This window comes from Haliotis cracherodii, unplaced genomic scaffold, assembly GCF_022045235.1.
Source record: "Haliotis cracherodii isolate W230 unplaced genomic scaffold, xgHalCrac1.p SCAF_3, whole genome shotgun sequence".
NCBI classification, from domain to species: Eukaryota; Metazoa; Mollusca; class Gastropoda; order Lepetellida; family Haliotidae; genus Haliotis; species Haliotis cracherodii.
In genome coordinates this window covers 57,335,814-57,360,684 of record NW_027266286.1, presented here as the reverse complement: position 1 = coordinate 57,360,684, position 24,871 = coordinate 57,335,814, and the positions used below count along the sequence as shown (strand labels likewise).

The window sequence follows — 24,871 nt, the reverse complement described above, 5'->3', positions numbered from 1 at the left end:
TATCCTAATGTTCAATTTCAGTACTAGTCTGCCTCACCAAGCGTAAGAAAGCATTGTACATGTTCTGATAAACGACAGTGATGCAATTAAGCAAATGAATATTTGCTGTGGGCAAATATCTATTTTCTATATATATATTTGTGGATATGAAGCATTCTAGTTAATTGTGCATACACTGGGCAGACAGAATTGTGTTTATTTCCAGGCCATCCTGATCGTAGTTTACTACTATAAGGTGTATATTTTGAGGCAAGATCACAGGCGCCGCACAGCATTTATTAGATAACAGACGGGGTCGTCCGTTTCGCTTTAAACAACCACCCCACCCTATCTGTAGGAGTTATATAATAGGTGCGCAAATAACTGTGTCAAGTCCACTGCCGGGCTGATGCGGTGTCAGTGTCAGTGTCAGCGATGAACATGAATGCTCAAATTATAGACCTGTAGCACTCACAAGTTGCTCAGCCAAAATATTTGAAAATTGTATATTCAATTCTTCGATAACAGCAAATATAACCTTAGAAATAGATTCAACATACAAACAATCAAATGTAGAACACAGACCTATGCTTAATAATATTTTCTTCTGGATATGATAAACCTGCGGAACCCTCTATCCGATGAAGTAACTAATGCTCGCTCATTAAAAGAAATCAAATCATTAATTAATCGTTCTGATACAATTACTAATAATTTTGACTTCAAATATTTTCATAGATCATGCCAAATTGTCCACTGTCGCCTTAGGCTCGGATGCAGTGACTTAAACGCTGATAAGTTTAGACGACATGTATCAGACATACCAGACTGCACTTGTGGATATCACCTTGAAGATGAAATTCACTTTTTCTATAACTGTCAAAAAATACGATAATATCAGAAACACTGTGTATTTCTACACACATGGGTATGGTCTAAAAATGATATTACGTGGCAGTAGTTAAGCAGTTCTACAAACATGGCTCTTCTTAAATCAGTTCACGACATCATTGTCAAAAACAAAAGGTTTGAGTAGCTTAATTTTATGCATGTAGTAAAGGAAAACTGCATTACCTTATTTCACAGACACCACTTGCTTCAGTGTATTGGCTTCGTGCATTTCATTTGTGCATTTTGTATGTTTATGTTCATCACTCTCTTATATATATCCAGCTGTTGTTAAGTTGTTACCTGGAGAGGTATTACATAAGCAAGTTTTGCTTGTTTACCGATCCAGATTTCTTTTGAAATAAAAATACGTTTAAGCCAACACAGCTAACCCTAAAACACATGATTGTAAACTATTCAAAAAGGGGCACTAATCTCTGGCTTCTTCTCGGGTGTCGGATTCAAACTCAAACTCATTTATTCTTAGAATAACATGACATACAATTATCTACAATTTACAATGTACAATTTAACAAAAATAATAAAAATAGGATACGTGGATTCTAATACAATTTACCAATTGTATTGTACACATTGTTAAGGAATTTAGATAGGCCTTTTAGATTTCTTACACTGTTAGTGGTCATAATTTTATTAAATGTTTGGAAACTTAAGATATTGCTTATTTAAGAGTTCATATCACCGTTGGTAAATAGCTTCACATCTGAATAAATAATGCAATTCATCTCCCACAGCGATAGATTCACAGAGTGGACACTGGCTGTCTTCCCTGTGAATGTTCAGCCATCGACCTGTTTCAACTGGTAATCCTTGGTTAGAAAGTTCTGACTTTAATTTTGAGAGCAGTAGATATTTCGCAAATGAAGGTTGATTCTTCAGGTAATACGACCTTTGGATTTCCGCTTGGGCTTTCTAGCTGCCGTGAGTCAATTTGCTCGTTAACGCAACCGAGCGTGACAAGAGACTGGGCTACCAGTCTGCAAGGACAGCTAAATAAGCTTACGTATATTTGAAAACTGATTGGTTACCCGTGATCTATGAAGATTTCAACAAAGGGCGCATGATAATTAATTTCTTCAGCCTAAACAAACAGACAAATAACGGCGAAAGCTCATCGGATGTCGTTATTTGGAAATACCCCTGATGGTTACAGTTTAATAATAAAAAAGTATCCCTGAGTGAAAGCATTTGCGGATTTCGGATTGCGTGGATGATACAATTACTACTCCCTTGTTGTCATCCACATTTTCTGGTATAACCCTACACTTGTGTATTTGTCGTAATTCACTTGCTGCTCAGTTAATGAATTTATAACATGTATACTTAGTTGTAGCACCACTCAGATTACCTGATAAAGGTTCAAATTTGGTCTTTCTTGTACCTGGGGTAATTATTTAATCTAAATCCAGGTTTGAAGTGAGGTGGAATGTGAGTTATGTGATATGCACGCGGCGGCCCAGCAAGAGATGTATGGTCAGTGGCTTTACTTTTTTTGTAAATCAACGGATCATTCCCAGACATCAAAGGATCAACAGGAAATACGTTGATTGATTAATTACTGTTATCTTGCACAGTGGATATGTCAAAAGTAAGTGTTTACATGTGAAGGTAGGTTTACTAAACCTAGGCAATACACTCATATCATGGCGGGAAGTACAGATGTAAAAACAACATACTTTGTTCAAAGGGTAACCGATAATACACTGACTGGTTGTTCATTGTTATCTAACTCAATGTATGTTTTTAAGAACCGAGGACATTATAAAAATAGTTGTCACGTGGGCTTTCTCAGCTAACTTGGCACCTATGTGAAACAATTGAAACAAACTAAGTGATCAGTTAAGAAACGAACACGGGTTATAATATTCGATACATTTAAACATTTGGAACGTTTAAAAACGTTGTGCGCACATGTTACAGTCAATGTGTAAAATATGATTCACTCAGGCAATTTATTAAAAATCTAAATATTTCAGTCATTTTACAAATTGACTGAATAATCCATTCATTTATTTAACCGACTGACTAAAAATGATAAAGACGATCAAAAGAGCTTAAACACATCACAATATATTAATTATGCTAAGAAAAGAAGCCAAACAATACAGAACTGTACTTGGTGATGATATTAAACAGAAACAAATATTTGGAATTCGTTATCATATTATAAAGATGGACATATTTTTCAGTTAATTTGTAAAATAAACTGAATATTTAGGCGTTTAATAAATTTCCTTAGTGAAATATGTTTACATTTTGAATGTAAACATATACACAGGGTAAAATAAGCAATATTCAGATGAAATATTTACTTTGTGTTGCAAGTCAAAATAGTGTACACAAAGATCGCACAATTACCAAGCAAGTGACCTACCAAAACTGCATCACCATTACCGATGCTCCCCACAAATATACCTACATTTCCAAAACTGTATTTTATTTTTGTTGATCAATGTGACCATACGTCCTTCTACTTTCAATAAAAATGCGCTTACGAATGGCGAGCACAGGTCGCGAACAAGTCTAGATTTCTGCTATATCATCCGGGTACTCACTGGGAAAATACAGTAATGCACAGGTAACAACTACTCCCGCGGAATTGCTTTAGATCAGTGCTCCTTTGTACGTTGAAATACTATATATTGTGAATGCCAAAATGATGTATCAAGGATCAAGTAGAAGATACATTGACCGTAGCGCTGGGAGTTTATTCAACAGACCCGTGAAAATAACACTGCTGTATCTTACTATTTATTTTAGATGACGCAGTCAAAGCTCACTTCTCCTGACGGCCATTATCGAACGGCCAGCTAAAACACAACCCCGCGCTTACGTCTACAGGTCTCTTCCTGTAGTACGGTAATTAGTATTCTCTTCCTCAAGTGTATCCTCAATGATATAACCCACCCTCATTAATTACATGCTGCTCTTTTCCAGCCTCACGGCTATGGAGCTGAGATAAAGAGTCCAAGTCATCATAAATTAATTAGGGTCCAATAAAAACAATGCGCCGCCAAACCTCATACATATTATCACTGAAAGTCGTACTACAGACGGTTAATGTCAAATCACAATAAAAGCATTTCAATTGCAATAACATGTTCCAGGACCATGTATTCTTTTAACACCATCGGATTTAGAAGCAATGGTCGTATAAAACAAGACAGATCTATTTAAACACAAAAGTATTCATGTTATTCCCACAAAATCACACAAAGAAAGGAGACATTAGCAAATACATGTGTATTATCATTTTTCGTCAGGATAACAAAATTTTCTCTCCTTGTTACCACCTCCAGGTTCAGCTTAAGACGGGTCCTCCTTTGGTCAAAAGTTTGTTTCCCCTCTAATGAGTGTGTCACGCGTTGCACACGAGTGGCGGACGGGGTGCACACCCGTGTGCAACGCGTTGCACACGGGTATCACACGCGTGACCAACCCGATGCACACTGGTTGCGTAACGCGTTGCCCATGCGTGTAAGGGGAATGAACTTCTAGGCAGTAGTGTACCATCACCCTCCCTACTGTGGGGACACACAGGGAAGCTGATATCTTCCCTGACCCCCACAGTTTTAAGTGTGACAAGTAGGTACATCACCCTCCCTACTGTGGGGACACACAGGGACGCTGATATCTTCCCCGACACACACAGCTTTAAGCCTGACAGATAGGTGCCATCACCCTCCCTACTGTGGGGACACAGAGGGACGCTGATATCTTCCCTGACACCCACAGCTTTAAGTCTGACAAGTAGGTACCATCACCCTTCCCTACTGTTGGGACACACAGGGACGCTGATATTTCTTTTCCGACCCCCAGAGTTTTATGTCTGACAAGCAGGTACCATCACCCTCCCTACTGTGGGGACACACAGGGACGCTGATATCTTCCCGACACCCACAGCTTTAAGTCTGACAGGTAGGTTTCATCACCCTCCCTACTGTGGGGACACACAGGGGCGCTGATATCTTCCCAGACAGCTTTAAGCCTGACAGGTAGGTACCATCACCCTCCCTACTGTGGGGACACACGGGGACGCTGATATCTTTCCCGACCCCCACAGCTTTAAGTCTGACAAGTAGGTACTATCACCCTCCCTACCGTGGGGACACACAGGGACGCTGATATCTTCCCCGACCCCCACAGCTTTAAGTCTGACAGGTAGGTTCCATCACCTTCCCTACTGTGGGGACACACAGGGACGCTGATATCTTCCCCGACCCCCACAGCTTTAACACTGACAAGTAGGTACTATCACCCTCCCTACTGTGGGGACACACAGGGACGCTGATATCTTCCCCGACCACCACAGCTTCTAGCCTGACAGGTAGGTACCATTATCCTCCCTACTGTGGGGACACAGGGATGCTGATATATTCCCCTACCCCCAGCTGAGGTTAACTTGTGCTATGTCACGTGACTTTCATTGCTTTGGAAAATGCGTGGCGGTTTTTGCTTTAAAGTGGGGTTTAAGGGATTTATTCTGCCTCTCAGAAATCCATGTGCAGCCCAAGTTATTTATTCTCCCGCTGAGAAATTTACTTCCCCTCCAAGGCGGTATACATGGTATTTTATCAGGATCACGTGGACCTATCAAATCTGATCATTGTGACAAGGAGGTATGATAATTTTCATTATTCATATGTGTAAAAATATGTATGGAAAGAAGATCAAATTGCTTCTTTTATATAAAAGGTTGTAATTCTAAAACCGTGTTGTTTGGAAATATAACTCTGTTCATGTATATTTTACCCTTACAAAATGCTTTGAAAGCCTCTATTGTACATTAGTCCACTTTTTAGACATTTATATATATATTTGATATTGAATCTTTCATCAGCCACTGCCTGTTTAGATATGTGATATGTTATGTAAGTATTTTGTATGAGAGGTCTTCAAACAGGCATTGTGCCTGTTGACCAAGCCCCATTGACACCATCTTTAGTTCTTGCTGCACTGATTTTGTGTGTCGCGTTCATCATTAGGGTCAGTTGTGTCAGGGTAAAGGTTGCTATGTTCATGTATCTTATGCAGTGTATCTTGTATCCATGTTATTTCTTAGCAATATGCAGCAGTTCATGTCAATGATCATTGTACATTGAAGAAGATTGTTTGTGATCGGTTTACAAATGATTATGACAGTTAACCACAGCGACGCTGTCAGCATTGGAATCAGAGGGGAAAAAAAATATCATGGCTCATTGATTTTCCATGTATGCTTTATTTTTTGTCTGTCTCATAAAATAAAAAAAAACAGATTTCCTCCTTGTTTTTCTTTTCCCAATCATGTGATTGGTACAACTTCGCCAGTTGTACACATTGATTGTCAGAATAGATGGAAAACCAGTTAAGGTGGGAGGACCAATCCACCGTATCCCGTTAGCCTCTGACGACAAGCATAGTCACTTTTAACGGTAGGCATGGGTTGCTGAAATTATGTCAAACTACACAGCAGATATGTATGGAAGGATTCACTTCATCAAGTTTGGGTCGCCCTTGCTGTCATGGATTGTTTTGTTTCAGCACCATACCCGCGCTTGTTTACTTCACCAAGTAATGAGCGTCTGAGACGTGCATCATGACTTCCTCCTCACCTAAAGCAGTCACGTCGTCATAGAACTGAAATACTGTTAAAGTGGCGTATAACCCAACTCATTCACTCATTATCGAAAGCTAATATCGTCATATCAGGACAAGAACTGTCCATGCATACGTACCATGCATATCCATGTCACATCGATGTAAGTATTATGCAATAGAAAATGTTATTTTCATTTCAAGAAACTGTTCCTGCTTCGAAACTACCTCATTCGTTTCATCAGATGTAATAATTATTTCTCTTATTATCTTTTAAACTGTCATTATTATGCCTAACATACATGAGGTGTTCATGTATCTTAGTTCATAGTCGGTATACTGTGTCTGAGTGTGATATTCATGTTGAACTGCGGCAAGATATACCAGTGGACTAGCACTTTAAAATCGGCATCAGTCCGGACTAGTACAAGCAGCCACACACACGTGCATGCACGTCGCTATATAAACGCAATAATCTTGGACGCGACGTTAAACCCAATTCACCGATTATGTTTCTAGGTTTGTCGGCACCATACCCGTGCTCGTGGGTTTCACCGAAGAGGTAAACGTCTGAGACCTGCATCACTTCGGGCTTTCCTCCCACATTAAGCTGACACGCCGCGATATAAATGGAATATTGTTAAAAGCAGCGTTAATCCCAACTCACTCACTCAGTCACTAAACCCAATTCATGAGGCACCAACCTTTTCCCGTGTCTGTTTTAGATGAAAGGACGAGACGCAGAGGATGATGGGCTTGATGAAATCCCCAATCAGTGGCTGTAAAAGCTAAAGAGTGTTTCCATAGTCGTTTTGCTACCATTCATACTTGTATTCACGTTCATGTTCAGCTGGTTGACCCAGGATACTGTGCAGTGGAGAAAGGGGTGGGGGATATATGTGTGTGGTGGTGTAATAACTCAGAAGACAACAGGTTTCATCATTATCTTAGAGAATACCTTGATTCTTTGATTGAGTTATCTAAGTGCTTAGTGTAACCAAACTTACTTTAGAACCATCATTTCGAGTTAACCTCGTCCATGTGTCTCATCTGTGTCAAGTGGACTGATGTAGATAAACATCTTCCCATCAAAACACTCGACCAATGAAGCTGAAACTTTAAAAGCTTTTTCCTACTAATGATGACACCCCAAGAGTGAGATGAGCAAGGTTTCAGGATATTGCCATGAGAACAAGTATTTGGAGGAAAATGATATGGACACAGCACTGACTTCTTTGACCCTGTGAACACAAAGTACCAATCACCTACTTTTGTTGGAATAACTGGCGGTACTGCGCAGTACTTTACAACAGGAATCCTACTTAGAATATAGTAGAAGTTCCAACAGAATGTGATAGAAGTTAAACTAGCTTTATCAAAATACATGTATCTGTGTACTTACCTCCATCAAATAAACCACTGGCTTTGTCCTGGTGCTACATGCAGGGTGCCATAATTGGATTTTAACGTTACAGCTACTACCCAAGCAGACGACATGACTCTGAGCTGTCCTCTTACAGTCAGCCCTCAATACATGCCATCCATGTGTGAAAGATACAGCTCTTAGTGGCGAGTCACTTTCTCTACTAGCAAAATCTGGACCTTTAATTCAGGCAAACTACCCTCGACCCAGTGATCTCTCTGTGGGAAAACTCTTCCAAGACCAAGTGATATCAGACAGGTGGAAATACAAGGAATTACTCCCCTTTACAGTTGGACTTGGGTGATGTATGTCATAGTATCTTGCGTAGATCGATGCTCATGATGTCAATCACTGGATTGTCTGGTCCAGAATCGAGTATTTACAGACTGTCATCATAGCTCGAATATTGCTGAGTGCGGCGTTAAACAACAAACAAACCAACAAACCGACCCTGATTTGAAGCGCAGTCCAAATTGTTGTCTCGTAAACAAAAAAAATTAAACAAATAATCCTAAGTAGCAATGGGCATTATTGCAATGCTACATTATGTGTATGCAAAGTTTCATGAAGAAATTGTGAATGGTTTATTAGATATGCTCCTGAAACGAAACCCCACAGAGCCCGTTTCTAGTTCCCCAGCACAACTATGCGTGGGTGGGGGTTAAATACATCTAAAACGTTTTGAGACATTCCCCATATCCCGACCTGGCGAGTCACACAACTCAGGAACTCTGTACCCTGCCTTCAGCGCGCAGCGCAAGTCTACTAGGCCAAACCCCAAGCATTTGTCTGTTAGTGTATCCTCACTGGATGACTGCTCTTCTTTTGGTTTTTCCCATAACCAACTGGTAACCATCTGTTTGCCTGGTGACACTTCAAATGGAGATACTCGGTTGTGTTGACATTTCTCCAACATGGATTCTGGGGATATTGGTGTTGTTTCTGATTTATGCGTAAGTATAATTTCTTAATGGTTCACTGATCTACTCCTGAATAAGGAAGTACAATTACGTAAAGCTTCACTGACGTTTATTGACTATTGTCAGGTTAGCATTCCTTCTGTAATTCATCTCACAAGCACCGCCCGAGGCTGATATTACAGCGGTTGATATGCCAAGTAATGTCCTGTCAAAAGGTCAAGGCCGTTTTCCTGGTGTCAAATTATATGGGGGTCATCTCACAAGGACCGCCATTTTTTGCCTATGTTGTTAGACACACGGCTTGTATGTGAAGACCGTGTATTCGTCAAATCGCCACATATACTGGAAACATGCAGCGTAGCTGTTCTCATCACTTGTCCACGAGCAAACCTCCCATCCCTTCTGTTAATATCGACTATAATTTAGATCCTCGGGTTCAACTGTCAGGTCTTGATTTCTTTAAGTCTGTTCAGCGGTGAACCATTTTCCTTTTAGTTCCTTCTATATTTATTCATGCGACATTGTAATACAAAAATGGGTAACCCTGTTTAACCCCGGATGTTATTGGACAAAATGAAATATCAGGAGGAAGAAAAGAGAAGAGATAGAATGACAGTGAAACGTCGATATAGGGAGAGGATTGAGGGTGTGTGACGAATGCTTGATTAGTTTGAACTGAGACATTTCAATATATTATTTAATTTAGTGCTGTTTTCTCCAAAATTGTATTTTTCAAAATTTAAATAGTACCTTATTGTATTTGCAACATGCGTCAGTTGGAAGTCAGTAAGTTACATCGGGATTTACATATGTATTATTTTATCATATGAAAGAGATGGTTTGCCAAAATACTGTCCGTGTGGTCTTCAAGCATACAGGATCTAATGTCTATAACCAATTGTGCCCGTGTTAAACGATTTTCACACACGGGATTTAACACACAATATAAATAATACAGAAATCATCTTCATTTTTTACTATCCCATAAAGAAAGGAGATGGTGTCTAAAAGATGATGGATTAAAATTATATTGAAAGTTAGTAGGTCCTTTTGTAAATGGAATTTTGCAATCGTGTCGTCTGAATGTGTCTTTTTCTGTTTGTTTGTTTTCTTCTAAAGATATGGAAAAAAGAGAAATCGTCTGTTCAAGGATGCGGGTATTCCTGGCCCGGAGCCCGTAATTTTTATCGGGAATTTCCATCAGTTGTTCAAACAGGTGAGCTTAAAATGTAATCTTAACTCGACCCTCGTTTAAAACGAACGCTTGTAAATATTATCCGTCCTAGGACATTGAGGTTCGTAGATCACCTTAACATCTTCACAAACAGATTGTATCTAAAGTAAAATCTCTCCTGAATATATCAGAATGGTATTAATATTGTATGTAAGATCGATCTGTAATCCCTGGACAGAACATCATACATGACTCATGTTAATAAAATATTTGCATCTAACATCTGCTGTCTGATGACTGTTCATTCCTGACCATACCCGTGAAGATACGGGGTAGAATATTGCTGAGTGAGGCGTTAAACAAAAAACAAAAAAACACACAAACCAAAACCATTCCTGATCAACTCGTGTCATTCAGGGACAAGCCAAATGTCTTCTTGCAGGTTACGGAAATGGACGAGTGGTGACGAATGACAAGCAAAATGTTTTCTTGCAGGTTACGGAAAGGGACGAGTGACGACGAATGACAAGCCAAAGTCTCCTTGCAGGTTACGTAAAGGGGCGAGTGGTGACGAATGACAAGACAAATGTCTTCTTGCAGGTTACGGAAAGGGACGAGTGACGACGAATGACAAGCCAATGTCTACTTGCAGGTTACGGAAAGGGACGAGTGGTGACGAATGACAAGCCAAATGTTTTCTTGCAGGTTAAGGAAAGGGACGAGTGGTGACGAATGGATGACTATCATGGAATGATTTTTTTGTCATTTGAAATATAAATATCAAAGATCCAAATATACTCTTGTTACAGGACGACATCCTTGACAACAAGCTTGGGAAACAGTATGGTAAAGTCTTCGGGTATGTCAATCTTTAAGAGTTATCTCCCTTAGGTTTATATTGAAATTATTTGAGACCAGGGAAACACATTAAAAATGCCATTTAGTCCAACTGTTCGACAATTCGAAGATTGCTTGTTTGTTTGACGTTTAACGCCGCACTAGCTAAATAAAGGCGGACAGTAAATAATCCGGACCAGGCATTCATGTGATCGATATTGTGAACTAACGAATCAAGCCGTCGGTGTAGGATGACATTTATCAAGCAAACTGATATTTATTCATATCTGTAATGATTGTCAGTGGGACACTGGAGGCGCTGCAGAGTTGTGTCCTTTAGGCCTGTCATACCCATGATCCTGCGATCGTTTATTCGAATTCACAATTCACCTAGATTATATTAAGATCCGGAGTAGAACAGGTCTTCAGAAACCCATGCTTGCCGTAAAAGGCGACTATGCTTGTCGTAAAAGGCGACTAACAGGATCGGGTGGTTAGGCTCGCTGACTTGGTTGATGCATGTCATCGTATCCCAATTGCGTGGATTGATGCTCATGATGTCAATCACTGGATTGTCTGGTCCAGACTCAATTTTTTACAGACCGCCGTCATATAGCTCGAATATCACTGAGTGCGGCGTTAAACAACAAACCCACCAACCAAGATTATTATTATTCGCTTGTCAACTTCATATAAGTGATCGTGGGGGTAATGCCTATGAATATCGGAATCCCCACCTCCACCACCACCATCAAGCTGACATGCCCTGGTGGAACAGAGATATTGTTGAAAGCGGCATTAAACCCTACTCACTCACTCATTATAGACTAAAGAGTCACCATATGATGTGATATTGTCTTTTAAGGGTTTTTTTGGGTGGCTTTCCGATGGTAAATGTAACGGACCTCGATGTTGTGAGAGAGGTTTTGATCAAAGATTTCCAGCACTTCACAGACAGAGCGGTGAGTTTGCATTTAGCCGTTCAATTTATCTCGATTTTTTCCTTTTGAATTTATTGTCTGTATTACACTGAAAAACTTGTTTGATAAGTTTATATGTAAACTTTTCATAAAACTAATTGTTACCTGTCACGTTAACATTTAAAATTCACAGTAGGTGAATTGTGGGGGGGAGGGGGCACGGGTGGCCCAGCCGTCTAAGGCGCCGCGATTCGCTATGCAGAGTTGCGTCCCCGTGCCCGTGGGTTTCACCGAAGTGGTAAACGTCTGAGACCTGCATTACTTTGGGCTTTCCTCCCACATTAAACTGACATGCCGCGATATAACTGAAATACTGTTAAAATCGGCGTTAAACCAAATTCACTCACGCACTATTGATTTTAACCTGTCAGGGACTCAATGTCCTTGTTAATGTCAACGGATGAAGTATCTTTGAGAACTCTACGAACTTTTCGGGAATGCTACAGTGAGAATGTATGTTTGAGAATGTAACAGGGACAACATACAGTATATTTGACAATGTTTCAGGGTTTCGACTTGAGCAACTACCCAGTAGACAGAAGCATTCTCCTTCAGAAAGGCGCTAATTGGAAACGGCTGAGAAATATTGTAACCCCAACATTAAGTGGATCGAAACTGCGCTTGGTAAGAACATTATCCAGTTTGGTTCTTGAAAGACAAAGAATAGAAACAAATAGATTTCCCCAACGCACCAACACACTTGACCCATAGAGCGTGGTCCATGCAATTCGTCCGTGCACGCTTCAGTGAAAGTTTGTCAGATCGCTCTGAGCCATTATATTTGTTGATTTTCATTAGCCACAGTAGCTAGTAAGTTCTCTATTCTTGCTTTATTGCTGTATTTGTGATCAGTTTCGTCCTCAAGAACGTCAACCCAAAGCAACATGGCACATTTGGGGCTGGGGCTAGGGCTGTAATGATATGAGGCGGGATCACTATGACCGCCAGAATGCCACTACCTGTTGACCATGAAATGGTCAATGGAAAGTGCCTTCGAGTATAACGTTGTTCCTGGTTTGGGCTTTCTTTTGTCTTTTTACATGCTCGTGCCCACCTTTCACGTATCGTAACTGAATACCCATTAGCAGCAAAAATGACTAGAATGCAATGTGTCTTGACCTTTTCCCACGGATCACGTCTGAGACATCATCGGGAGACGTGTGCAGAACCGTCAAAGGCCACCCTCTACGTTGGTTAGCCTATCCTGGCCAAGTGCTGCAAAGAGTAGTCGACAAGATTCTATCAAATTATCGTCAGGAGATTGATTCGGACCTTGGCACTTCGTATAAACAAATGTTTGACATTCGTTAGGGCATGACACATTATTGATCAAGTTGTCCCCAACGTTCATTATTTGACCACGCAACCCTGTTCTATTTTTTGTTTCTTTGCACCCTTACAATATTGCGCCAACATGCTCTGTTGATTGTCCTATTACATCCAGTCCTCTCTTTTCTTAACCATCCATTACGATCACTTGATTAGTATTTCTGCAATCATCTGCCATTTTTTGAAAATTTCCCCTTTTTTGAGTATATTATCTGAATTTGGCTGAGCTTCAAAAGATATTAATTCAAGATGAGTAGTTTCAGCTCAGCAGATGTTATATGTTGAAGGTTAAAGTCCTGACAATATAAACCTCGTACATTATTTGTATTGAATTAACGATTTCATCACCTGCTCATACGTCAGATTTGTATGTTTTGTTTGTTGTTTAACGCCGCACTCAGCACTATTCCAGCTATATGACGGCGGTCTATAAATAATCGAATCTGGACCAGACAATCCAGGGACGGACATCATGAGCATAGATCCACGCAATTGGGTTACGATGACATGCATCAACCAAGTCGGCGAGCCTGACTGTTCCAGCTATATGACGGCGGTCTATAAATAATCGAATCTGGACCAGACAATCCAGGGACGGACATCATGAGCATAGATCCACGCAGTTGGGTTACGATGACATACATCAACCAAGTCGGCGAGCCTGACCACCCGATCCCTTTAGTCGCCTCTTACGACGAACATAGTCGACTCTTACGGCAAGCATGGATTGCTGAAGATCTATTTTACCTCGGGTCTTCACGGGTAATATATGTATGGACGTGTCAATAGGACTATATGGCAACACAGGACACAGGTCGAACAGTCGTCTCAGGCACCCTAATTTTATGTGCAGAGTTGCGAACAATACCAATGCTGGATTCACCAAACAGTACTTTTGATGTTATATTTCAGATGTGCGACCGAATAAACCAATGCGCCAGTATACTTACAACTAACTTTGTAAAGGCAGCAGAGTCGAACCAAAGCATTGATGTCAAACGGTAAGGCAAAACGCCTGTACTTATTTCATCCAGTTATTTATCAAAATTAATATTTATTGGTAGGTTAGGACACGTGGTCAAAATAATTCAACAGGATATAGGCATTATTATCGGATTATTAAAAAAGAAAATATATTATTTAATCAAAACATTGTTTTACGATTTCATGGTCACATGGAAGGTATATATATCAAAATATCTGCACACATATTAAATAAGATTGAAACACATGAGAAGGACGCACCACACTTTCATCCAATGCGCACAGTCTGAGAGAATACGTCCAAACGGCCTTAGTATAAGTGGGATATCGCAGCAGAAACAGTACACTTTACACTTGTCATGTATGATGTGATGAGGTATGGACGTCATGTATGTATTCATTGTTGTTGAAAGTACTAGAGGCTCAATAATAAAACTACTTCAACTTCCTTGCAGATACTTTGGTGCATTCACAATGGACGCCATTGCAAGCACAGCTTTTGGGATCGAAGTGGATTCCCAAAGTGATTTCAAAAATGCTTTTGTTGAGGAGGCAAGAAAGTTCTTTGGGCAGGGAATCCAAAACCCTATTATGATGATTGTTTGTAAGTGACTAGAGTGTTGTTGCCATTACTAACCGTGGTTCCCTGTCAGAGCACGTAAAGTAGAAACTTGATCAATTGTTCAGTGAAAGTACACAGGCAGCGGATGTTTGATCAGTTGTTTAGTGAAAATATAGAGGCAGCAGACGTTTGATCAAATGTTTAATGAAAGTACATATGCAGCGGATGTTTGATCAGTTGTTTAGTGAAAATATATAGGCAGCAGATGTTTGATCAATTGTTTAGTGAAAGTGCATATGCAGCGGATGTTTGATTAGTTGTTTAGTGACAATATATAGGCAGCAAACGTTCGATCAATTGTTTAGTGAAAGTGCATATGCAGCGGATGTTTTATCAGTTGTTTAGTGAAAATATATAAGCAGCAGATGTTTGATCAATTGTTTAGTGAAAGTGCACAGGCAGCAGATGTTTGATCATTTGTTTAGTAAAATATACAGGCAGCAGATGTTTGATCAATTGTTTAGTGAATGTACACAGGCAGCAGATGTTTGATCAATTGTTTAGTGAATGTACACAGGCAGCAGCTGTTTCATCAAAACAGGACTTTGATGACTAAATAATTGAATCAAGGGAAATAATCAAATTGATACGAGTTACATTCATGATTCATTACTTTCAAATTACGTAGCGTTGATATGTTGAATTTCTAGTTGTGTTATTGTATAAATGATTAATTTATATTTTGCAGTGATGTTCCCTGAATTCTCACCCTTATTCAGAGCTCTAGGTTTGAGCACATTTTCAAAGACCACTCTAAAGTTCTTCACGAAGGTACTGAATGAAATGATTGAACAACGCAAGGCTGATTCAAAGACTGGAAAGGTAGGTACTAAAAAGTTGAGGTCAATTCGTCATTGTGCCAGGTTACGCATTTACCAGAGGAGTTGACCCGTGAAGTTTCCGGGGTAGAATAGGTCTTCAGCAACCCATGCTTGCCGTAAAAGGTGACTATGCTTGTCGTAAGATGCGACTGACGGGATCGGGTGGTCAGGCTCGCTGACTTGGTTGATGCATGTCATCGATCCTAATTGCGTGGGTCGATGCTCATGATATCAATCACTGGATTGTCTGGTCGATTATTTACAGACAGCCGTCATATAGCTGAAATATTGCCGAGTGCGGCGTTAAGCAACAAACCAACCAACCAACGAACCAGAGGAGCTCGCCTCGCTCACAACGCTTCGTGTCCAGGGCTGCGGCTGCTGTCTATGACTACCAGTTATAATCTGTGGGAAATTGGGGACAGGGATAGCCCAGTCGTCTAAGTAGCCTCATTTTTGTCATGTGGAGTTGCGTCCATTATAATCGTGGGTTCGACCTATAGGTATGTTTCTTTGTTATCTGTGCTTGTGTGTTAAACCAAAATAGTAAGCCTCTTAGACTTGCATCGGGGCTTTCCCCTCACAATAAGCTGTCATAATACGTCATTATATAACTGAAATGCTGTTCAAAGTGTACCAAATAGTACAATTACATCAGTACATGCCTACGTTTTATAACTATGTCACATCGATGTAAATATATATCATGCGATGGAAGATTTCATTTGCATTTCTCAATCGTTTCATCAGATGTGTTTTCTCTCAGTATCTTTGTTTGCATGACAATTACAGTTTTATACACATGTTTATGTATTTTTGTTCATAGGGTGCCAACCTTTTCTTGTTTCTGTTTTAGGTGAAAACTCAGGACTTCTTCCAACTTTTAATTGACGCAGAAGATGATGGGAGGGATGAAGACCCCAATCAGAGTGGCTGTAAAAGCAAAAGTTTGTTTTCAGGGTCGTTTTACTCCCAGCCATATTAGATGGCAGATCCAGGATTAAGTGTAGTGGAGAAGGAGAAGTGGGAAAGGCGGGGCTGGATGTGGGGTTGTGGGTTGTGAGTTTGTGGTTACTAAACAAAAGTGCATAGCTTTTGTAATTAGTGTGCTCTTTATTTATCGTAATTATTTCCAACTCACCTGAGGCGGGGTAGCCAAGTGGTTAAAGCGTTCACTCGTCACGCCGAAGCAACGGGTTCGATTCCCAACATAGGTACAATGTGTGAAACCCATTTATGGTGTCCCCCATCGTTATATTTCTGGAATATTGCTAAAAGCTACATAAATCCACACTCACTCACAGCTTATCTGACTGCAAGTCAAGTGAATTTATGTCGTGGCCTGTTTGACCATCATCTTTCGGAAACATCTTCTTAGAAAGCACTGGTCCAGTGAAATTGAAAGTTCACATGTTTTTTCCCACCATTGATGAAACCCAAGTTTGTTCAAGAGTTCCAGAGCCGATTTTCAAAATGTCCCCCACAGAAGTCATATTGAAAAAAAAATCTTAATTGTGTCAATTACTCTGTTCAAGATGTAATGATATAGATTTTGTTAGTAGTAGGATTCACCACTTTCTTTCTCCATTCCAGAATTGACCAACGACGAAATACTTGGTCAGGCTTTATTATTCTTCATTGCTGGATACGAAACTACGGCCAACACCCTCCATTTTATTGCCTATTCCCTGGCAATGAACCCGGATGTACAACAGCGGCTCACAGAAGAAATCGACACGGTTTTGGGAGAAGTATGTAATGTTTTAAATGTTAAATCGAACTTGTTTCTCTTGACCGCCAAGCCACATTCACACACGCGCACACACACTCTCACACACATTAACTAGTTTGGATGGGAAATCTAAAAATACTTAAATTTGAATTCGACCTCCTTATACGTATAAGAGTTGCGAAAGACATTCGACAACGCGTCTGGCAAGACATGTCAGGTGTTGTTTTTGATAACGATAGATAGGTTATCCAGATAGATTCTCATAAGGGGTTACGTATGGAGGTATCCGGGATAGGTTATCAATACCAGGGGATCCTGGCAACTAAGGTACATAACTCAGCACAGCATCTTAGGCCACTGATACGATACCTCTGAGTGAAGATTTGGCGAACTTTGACTGCCCAATCTAACTGAAGGATCCGTGGGTTCTTATACCAGTCGAATGGTTCGACTTCTTTTCCAAACAATTTCGTTTCGATGACAACCGCTTCATAACACAAATATATCCTCGCTGGTACCCTCTTTTGATGGCATGTAGATGACATGACGCTCCAAAACAATTGGATGTGTAAAATATCCACAAAAACATAAAAGCGAGGCTTTATTTTCCTACATTCAGAACACCCCGATTACATTCATTTTTGGAAAAAGGAAATCAGATATGTTTGTCTGCATATGTCGCTCACTCGTACCGAGAACTTAGAAGCCTCAATGCTGGTTGGCTAATTTAGAAAGTTCACCTGGCGCAACCACTTTAGCAGGTGTCTTCATATCTTTACACAGGGAGCGACCGCCTCCATGGTGTAGTGGCAGAGCGTCCGCCCTGAGGGCGGAAGGTTCGCGGTTTGATTGCCGCGTCATACCAAAAGACGTTAAAAGAGGTTATATAATAATTATTACCATGCCCCCCGCCTGTTAAGGGGCTAAAACAAGGACTGGACGGCTTGGAGTCAGTATACTGTGTTTGAGTGGGGTATTCATGTTAAACTGTCCGGACTAGTACAAGAAGCCACACGCACGCACGCACGCACGCACGCACGTACGCACGTCGCTATATAAGTGCAATAATCTTGGACGCGACGTTAACCCCATTTCACCTCACCTCACCTCATATCAAAACACAGGTAGCGTATGGGAGTAAAATATTTAATATCATTGACCATTTCCCTATATTGTATTTAATGACTAAAATATACTTCGTGATATCGGGACCAAATTCTTCACCCAAATTCCCCCTTCCTTTCTTTCAAGAATGTTTAAACATCATAAGTATTTAAATAACATGTAGACGTGTCCTGATACGAGACATTTGCTTTTCAGAAAATTCCAGACTATGATAATATTTGCGGACTGAAATATATGGACCACGTGATCACGGAGACTCTCAGATTGTATCCTGCTGTGGTTGGGTAAGACGTTATGGAGCATCCATTTGATTTCTATTTTTTGTTATGTGTGGGGTGGTGGTGGTGGTGGTGGTGGGGTTGGGGGGTGGGGGATGCTTAAAATTACAACTGCTTATGATGAAAATGATATTCCGAGTATGAGCACTGTTGAAGATGGATAAAACCTATTCTTCATGTTGGCTAACCCATCCCTGTGGCACACTTGAAAAAAAGCCAAGCATATTTATCCCTGTTATTTCAGTTATCATAGTGAGTGAGTATGGGTTTACGCCGCTTTTAGCAATATTCCATCACACATTGTACCCATATCGGGAATCGAACCCGGGTCTTCGGCGTGACGAGCGAACGCTTTAACCACTAGGCTACCCGGCCGCCTGTATTTCAGTTATGACAAATCAAGGTGAGATAAAACTTTCAGGCATCATTGGCGAAGGGTTAGGGTTAAATATAGCCATATCTCTACACAAATACTGATGGACAACCAGTCTCGGTTCACACTGTGTATAGGTCCTTGTTAAAAACACTTTGTTATTTGTTATGAGATAAATATTTTATTTTGTTACGGAGTTGGTAGTGTTGGAAACATGAATAGTTTGTTTGGTGGAAAATAACACAAACGTTTGAACATTTAGGTAATAGTAACAATGAATAGATTCTTTGATGGTGCTCAGTAAATAAGTAGAAATCAAACGACATGCAAATCAAATGTGTGCTTCCTTACACTGTAATCTGAGATTATGGGACAGTTGACATCTGAACTCTTTTTTTCTTTCTTTTCTTCTTCCTTTTTCTATATCTCATCATTCTTGAGATATTGTAATACAGAAACGGATTAACCCGTTTTGGTAGATTAAATAAATAAACAACAGATATAGCCTTGAAATGGAGAAGAGGAGAGTTGAGTGCACACTTGAAAGTGGTTAGGTTGGGAGGAGACAGACGGGGGCTTGGGGTGGTGATAAGTTCTTCATTAGTGGAATTTAAGACATTCATGTATTATTGAATTTCGTTCTGTTTTCTCCAAAATTATATTTTTCAAGATTAAAACAGTACCTTACTGTATGTGTAAGATACGTCATATACACGTCAGTACAGTTATATCTGGAATTATAACTGTATTGTTTTATAATAAGAAACAGCTGCTTTACAAAAATATTATCTTTAGGGTATAAAAGGGGCATAAAAGATCTAATGTATGTTTTCTTTTAGATCAATTTGATAACCGCGAGATAAATTCTTTTGATTTAACACATAAAAAGAATAGGTGTTTAAGAGATTCACTCTCTCTCACTCAAAGATCATCATTATTTTTTCCTATCTTGTAAAGAAAGGATTTTGTTGCTAATATTCGATGGATTAATATATATATTGATAGTCTCTTGTTTTATTTCCAATCGTAGTATCATTTATCAATGCCAACTATATGTTTAAATAGTCGCCCGGTACTAGTACACATAGTTTATTTTCCCATCTTATATGGAGGTTATCAAAAGGTTCACCCAGAGTGTCCCATAAACGTTCATATGTGAATTTACGGACCGCTTCCGTGGTATTGTGCCACAGCGTCCTCCCGGAGAGCGGAAGGTCCGGGGTTCGATCCCCGGGCGCGTCATACCAAAAGACGTTTAAAGATGGTACATGTTGTTACCCTGTCTGGCGCTCGGCATTAAGGGGCTAAAACAAGGACTGGTCGGCTCGGAGTCAGTATACTGTTTCTGAGTGGGGTATTCATGTAAAACTGCGTCTTAGTGTCTCAGTGGGCTAGCACTATAAAATCAACATTAGTTCAGACTTGTACAAGAAGCAAAACACACACGAACACACGCATACGTGCATGCACGAAGCTATATAAGTACAATAATCTTGAACGCGACGTTTCACCTCACCTCACCTCACCTCACCTCACCTCATCTCACCTCATCTCACCTATAGGCAAAATTATACAGGTGTTGAGTCAATAATAACCCTGACTGTCGAGGATGGGTCTCTGAATATGTGAAATGTGTAAATTTGTGTCAATGCTAAGCTCTACCGTTACAGAGCAGCCCGTGTGGTGGCAGAAACTGTCACCATCAAGGGCTACACATTCCCTAAGGGTTGTGCCGTCAACATCCCTTCTGTGGGGATACACCGGGATCCTGATATATACCCCGACCCGCACAGCTTTAAGCCTGACAGGTAGGTACTATCATCTTCGCTACTGTGGTGATATACAGGGATGCTGATATATACCCCGACTCCCACAGCTTTAAGCCTGACAGGTAGGTGCAAGTCCTGTCAGTGGTGGGTGTTCTTCAAGCCGTGTTTCAAAATTTGACATGCGAAAATGCAATCCTGTGTTAGGGTTCATGTCAGTTTATGCTGCAATTTAATGTTATTTGATTGAGATGGTAGCAAATGGATACAATGGTTTATTATTTATTTTCAAAGAAACAAAACAACTTAGAGAAACAAGAGTTTGAAATTCCATTAAGTTACAAAGTTGTCAGACAGTTCCAATCATTATATTGCTCTCAGCATGTCCATCTGTCTGTCCATTTGGTTCTTTTTCGGAGCAGAACTTAAAAAACTGTTCACTATCCCTTCTTGAATCTGTGCACATATACCAATTGGGGATGGAACTGGTGCCCTTCACATTTGATTGAAACAAGCTTGAAAGAGACTCAGCTTCCAAAGCAGAACTTAAATTGCGTTAACCATTTCTTCATGAAATCAGGTGCAAAGCTGGTGCCGTTTGCTAGACAGTAGATAGGGACAGTAGGAATGTCATTAATCCATTCTTGGATCAGTACTTAAATAACAGTGAGTGAGTTGGGTTTAACGCTATTTAACGCTACAGTATTCAAGATATGTCACGGCGTATCAGCTTAATGTGGGAGGAAAGCCCGAAGTGATGCAAGTCATAGACGTTTACCACGGGTATGGTGCTGACAAACCTAGAAACATAATTGGGGCCAACTATGGGTTTCGAACCCACAATCATAGGTTTCTGGCGTGCCCAAGGGACGCAACTCTGCACAGCGAAACGCGGCGCCTTAGACGACTGGGCCAACCGTGCCCCACTTAAATAACATGATTTTTCATTTTATTAAAATTGGTTCATAGTTTTGCCATTCAGTGTCGGTGTTGTTGACTTAGTTTCGTGTTGCCCTCTGAATGAATGTGGGTAAATCGAGGGATGTGTGTCATCTGTAGGTGTCTTGTACAAATCAAAACTTACGTTCGCCAGACGTTTCAGGGGTTCAGTTGACGATGCACTATTATTCGATTTAGATGGGAGCGAAAGTCTGAAATGGATCCCATGGGTTATCTCCCCTTCGGCCATGGTCCCCGTCAGTGTGTGGGAATGAGGCTTGCGCAGATGGAGATGAAGATTGCTCTGTCTCAGATTCTCAAGAAGATTCAGTTTGTGCCTGCGGAGGACACCCTGGTAAGCTAACAAAATAAATAGGATAGATACCATGCTTCCCATGTGCCGTTACTGGCAATAATTGGTCTCAACCCAGTCATGAGAGCTGCCCAGTTGTAGATAACGTCTCCGAACACATAATATTGCATTTCGGCGAACATTAAAACGTCTGACAACTTAATTTTGCACGATCCTTGTTTGCAGCATAATCACGGCGCGACGAGGCGTTGCGTAAGAGATATTTTCGGTTAAACAAAAGTGCTTCCCTTGCTGTTCACGTTCAAACGCGTACGTGAGTTTCAAACACGTACGTGAGTATCAAACCCCTAACAAACACGCATACATCCATTATTTAATTTCATGCATTATTTAATTTCAGAATAAATAATTTATTGAACTTTAATATGAAGCACAGTTACTTTTTTCCGTTAATATCTGTACTTCTTCCTGATATAATTAGTACTGGTAGATATTAAATCTTTTGGGGGTTGTTTCAGGCATCAATCGGAAGTGACGACATCACTATAGATACGGGCATATTCAACACCAAGAAGCCAATAATGCTGAAAACCCAAGTCCGTTCTGACACGTAAAACAGGAAAGACCCACAACGTTCTCCAGACCCTTTGATGTTTTTCAGAAAGCGTATATGTATGCTTGAATGCCATCAACTATTGTACAAATCCCTAATTGGTATATCGGAGAAAATATATATTTTTACAGTTTTTAGCTTCTTAGAATACCATCTGGATCATTTCGATCAAAAGCACATGCATCTCAAGAGTGAACTACATCGAAAGTTCTCTCATAAAGAGCCCTCAGTTTGTCCAAGTGGACACAGGTCCTCCACAAGGTTGTGTCATCTCGACCGTACTCTTCATGCTCTACACTTACCATCGTGTAAGCCTGGCCATCACATTGTTTGTCTTATGGTCAAACGGGCCTCATATAAGAAGAGAATGAACAAAATTCCGATGAAATCAGCGACTTGTAAAATCGAGTGAGGATAATTATATTTTGTTGAATGTGAATAGCTGAGGAAATGACGATTGACTTTAGAAACAGGAAGAACGGTATGACACCTGGAACTATTCACAAGGAGGCTGTGGATATTGTATCTCAGACGTATATGGGAATATTCAACAAGGAGGTTATTTTCGATACCAAGTTCAACACTGATGTGAATGTTAAGAAATCTCAACCGATAGTTTATGTATATATTAGTATTTTTAATGTTTATAAGAGTGTCCGGTCCCTTTTTTATCATTGTATTGTTAAACGTTTTCTTCACAATTCCAACAAACCTTGCTGGTAGGGAGCTCTTTTTGTTCAAAATATCTTTCGCTCAGACACACTTGTATCATTAGCTAGAAAAATAGCCGGGGTTCACTTTTGGCACTGTAACCCTTTCTCAATAAAGTTTAGTTCTACATTAGTCTTCTTCAACAATTCATCCCACGAGAGTTCGGGACTGCGATAGTACCATGCCGGATCCAAACCATATTGACTTCTAAATATCTCAAAACCTGATGTACTTTTACTCGCTGACATATTAAGTAAAGATTATGATAATCGCCTAAATTCTTACAGCCTAATTTATCCCACACATTTAGAGCATGTTTATAATCTGCATCAGCTCTATGGTTGAAGTCTTAATGGACACCATATTTTCTGTAGTTCAACTAGAACAGGACACACCAGCATGTCCAGATGGGGATAAACAGGACACACTAGCATGTCCAGTAGGTGATAAACAGGACACACCAGCATGTCCAGTAGGGGATAGGACATGATACACCAGCGTGTCCAGTAGGTGATAAACAGGACACACCAGCATGTCCAGTAGGGGATAGAGAAGGACACACCAGCATGTCAAGTAGGTGATAGACAGGACACACCAGCATGTCCAGTAGGTGATAAACAGGACACACCAGCATGTCCAGTAGGTGATAAACAGGACACACCAGCATGTCCAGTAGGTGGTCCAGTAGGGGATAGGACATGATACACCAGCGTGTCCAGTAGGTGATAAACATGACACACCAGCATGTCCAGTAGGGGATAGAGAAGGACACACCAGCATGTCCAGTAGGAGATACACAGGACACACTAGCATGTCCAGTTGGGGATAGAACAGGACACACCAGCATGTCCAGTAGGGGATAAACAGTACACACCATGCATGTACAGTAGGAGATAGAACAGGACACACCAGCATGTACAGTAGGAGATAGAACAAGACACACCAGCATGTACAGTAGGAGATAGAACAGGACACACCAGCATGTACAGTAGGAGATAGAACAGGACACACCAGCATGTACAATAGGAGATAGAACAAGACACACCAGCATGTACAGTAGGAGATAGAACAGGACACACCAGCATGTACAGTAGGAGATAGAACAGGACACACCAGCATGTACAATAGGAGATAGAACAAGACACACCAGCATGTACAGTAGGAGATAGAACAGGACACACCAGCATGTACAGTAGGAGATAGAACAGGACACACCAGCATGTCCAGGAGGGGATAGAACAAGACACACCAGCATGTCCAGTAGGGGATAGAACAGGACACACCAGCATGTCCAGTAGGGGATAGAACAGGACACACCATGCATGTACAGTAGGAGATAGAACAGGACACACCAGCATGTCCAGTAGGGGATAGAACAAGACACACTGGTATGTCCAGGAGGGGGTAGACCTGGAGGCCAGATTATTTCTGGAATAAGTCTGCTCTGGTTTTTGTAGGTTTTTTGG

The 24,871-nt window shown here is 40.5% G+C and overlaps 1 protein-coding gene across 1 annotated transcript; it reads left to right on the top strand.

The window, feature by feature from the left end:
• The first annotated feature begins 8,594 nt into the window (after positions 1–8,594).
• LOC139474233 (cytochrome P450 3A24-like) lies at positions 8,595–23,791 on the top strand. Its single transcript, XM_071257154.1, has 14 exons — positions 8,595–8,841; positions 9,928–10,024; positions 10,792–10,841; positions 11,685–11,781; positions 12,307–12,423; positions 14,041–14,129; positions 14,568–14,716; positions 15,423–15,556; positions 16,412–16,502; positions 17,149–17,306; positions 18,608–18,696; positions 20,734–20,871; positions 21,967–22,123; positions 22,600–23,791. The coding sequence occupies exons 1-14, from the start codon at positions 8,768–8,770 to the stop codon at positions 22,693–22,695; spliced, it is 1,536 nt and encodes a 511-aa protein (XP_071113255.1). The 5' UTR covers positions 8,595–8,767; the 3' UTR covers positions 22,696–23,791.
• Positions 23,792–24,871: the final 1,080 nt, after the last annotated feature.

What these genes read in the sequence shown, in the direction of transcription:
- LOC139474233 (XM_071257154.1), top strand. Translation starts at nt 8,768, where the DNA reads ATGGAGATACTCGGTTGTGTTGACATTTCTCCAACATGGATTCTGGGG. An exon ending in AGCACTTCACAGACAGAGCG is followed by an intron (nt 11,782 to 12,306) that starts GTGAGTTTGCAT and finishes ACAATGTTTCAG; the next exon opens with GGTTTCGACTTGAGCAACTA. An exon ending in CTGATTCAAAGACTGGAAAG is followed by an intron (nt 15,557 to 16,411) that starts GTAGGTACTAAA and finishes TTTCTGTTTTAG; the next exon opens with GTGAAAACTCAGGACTTCTT.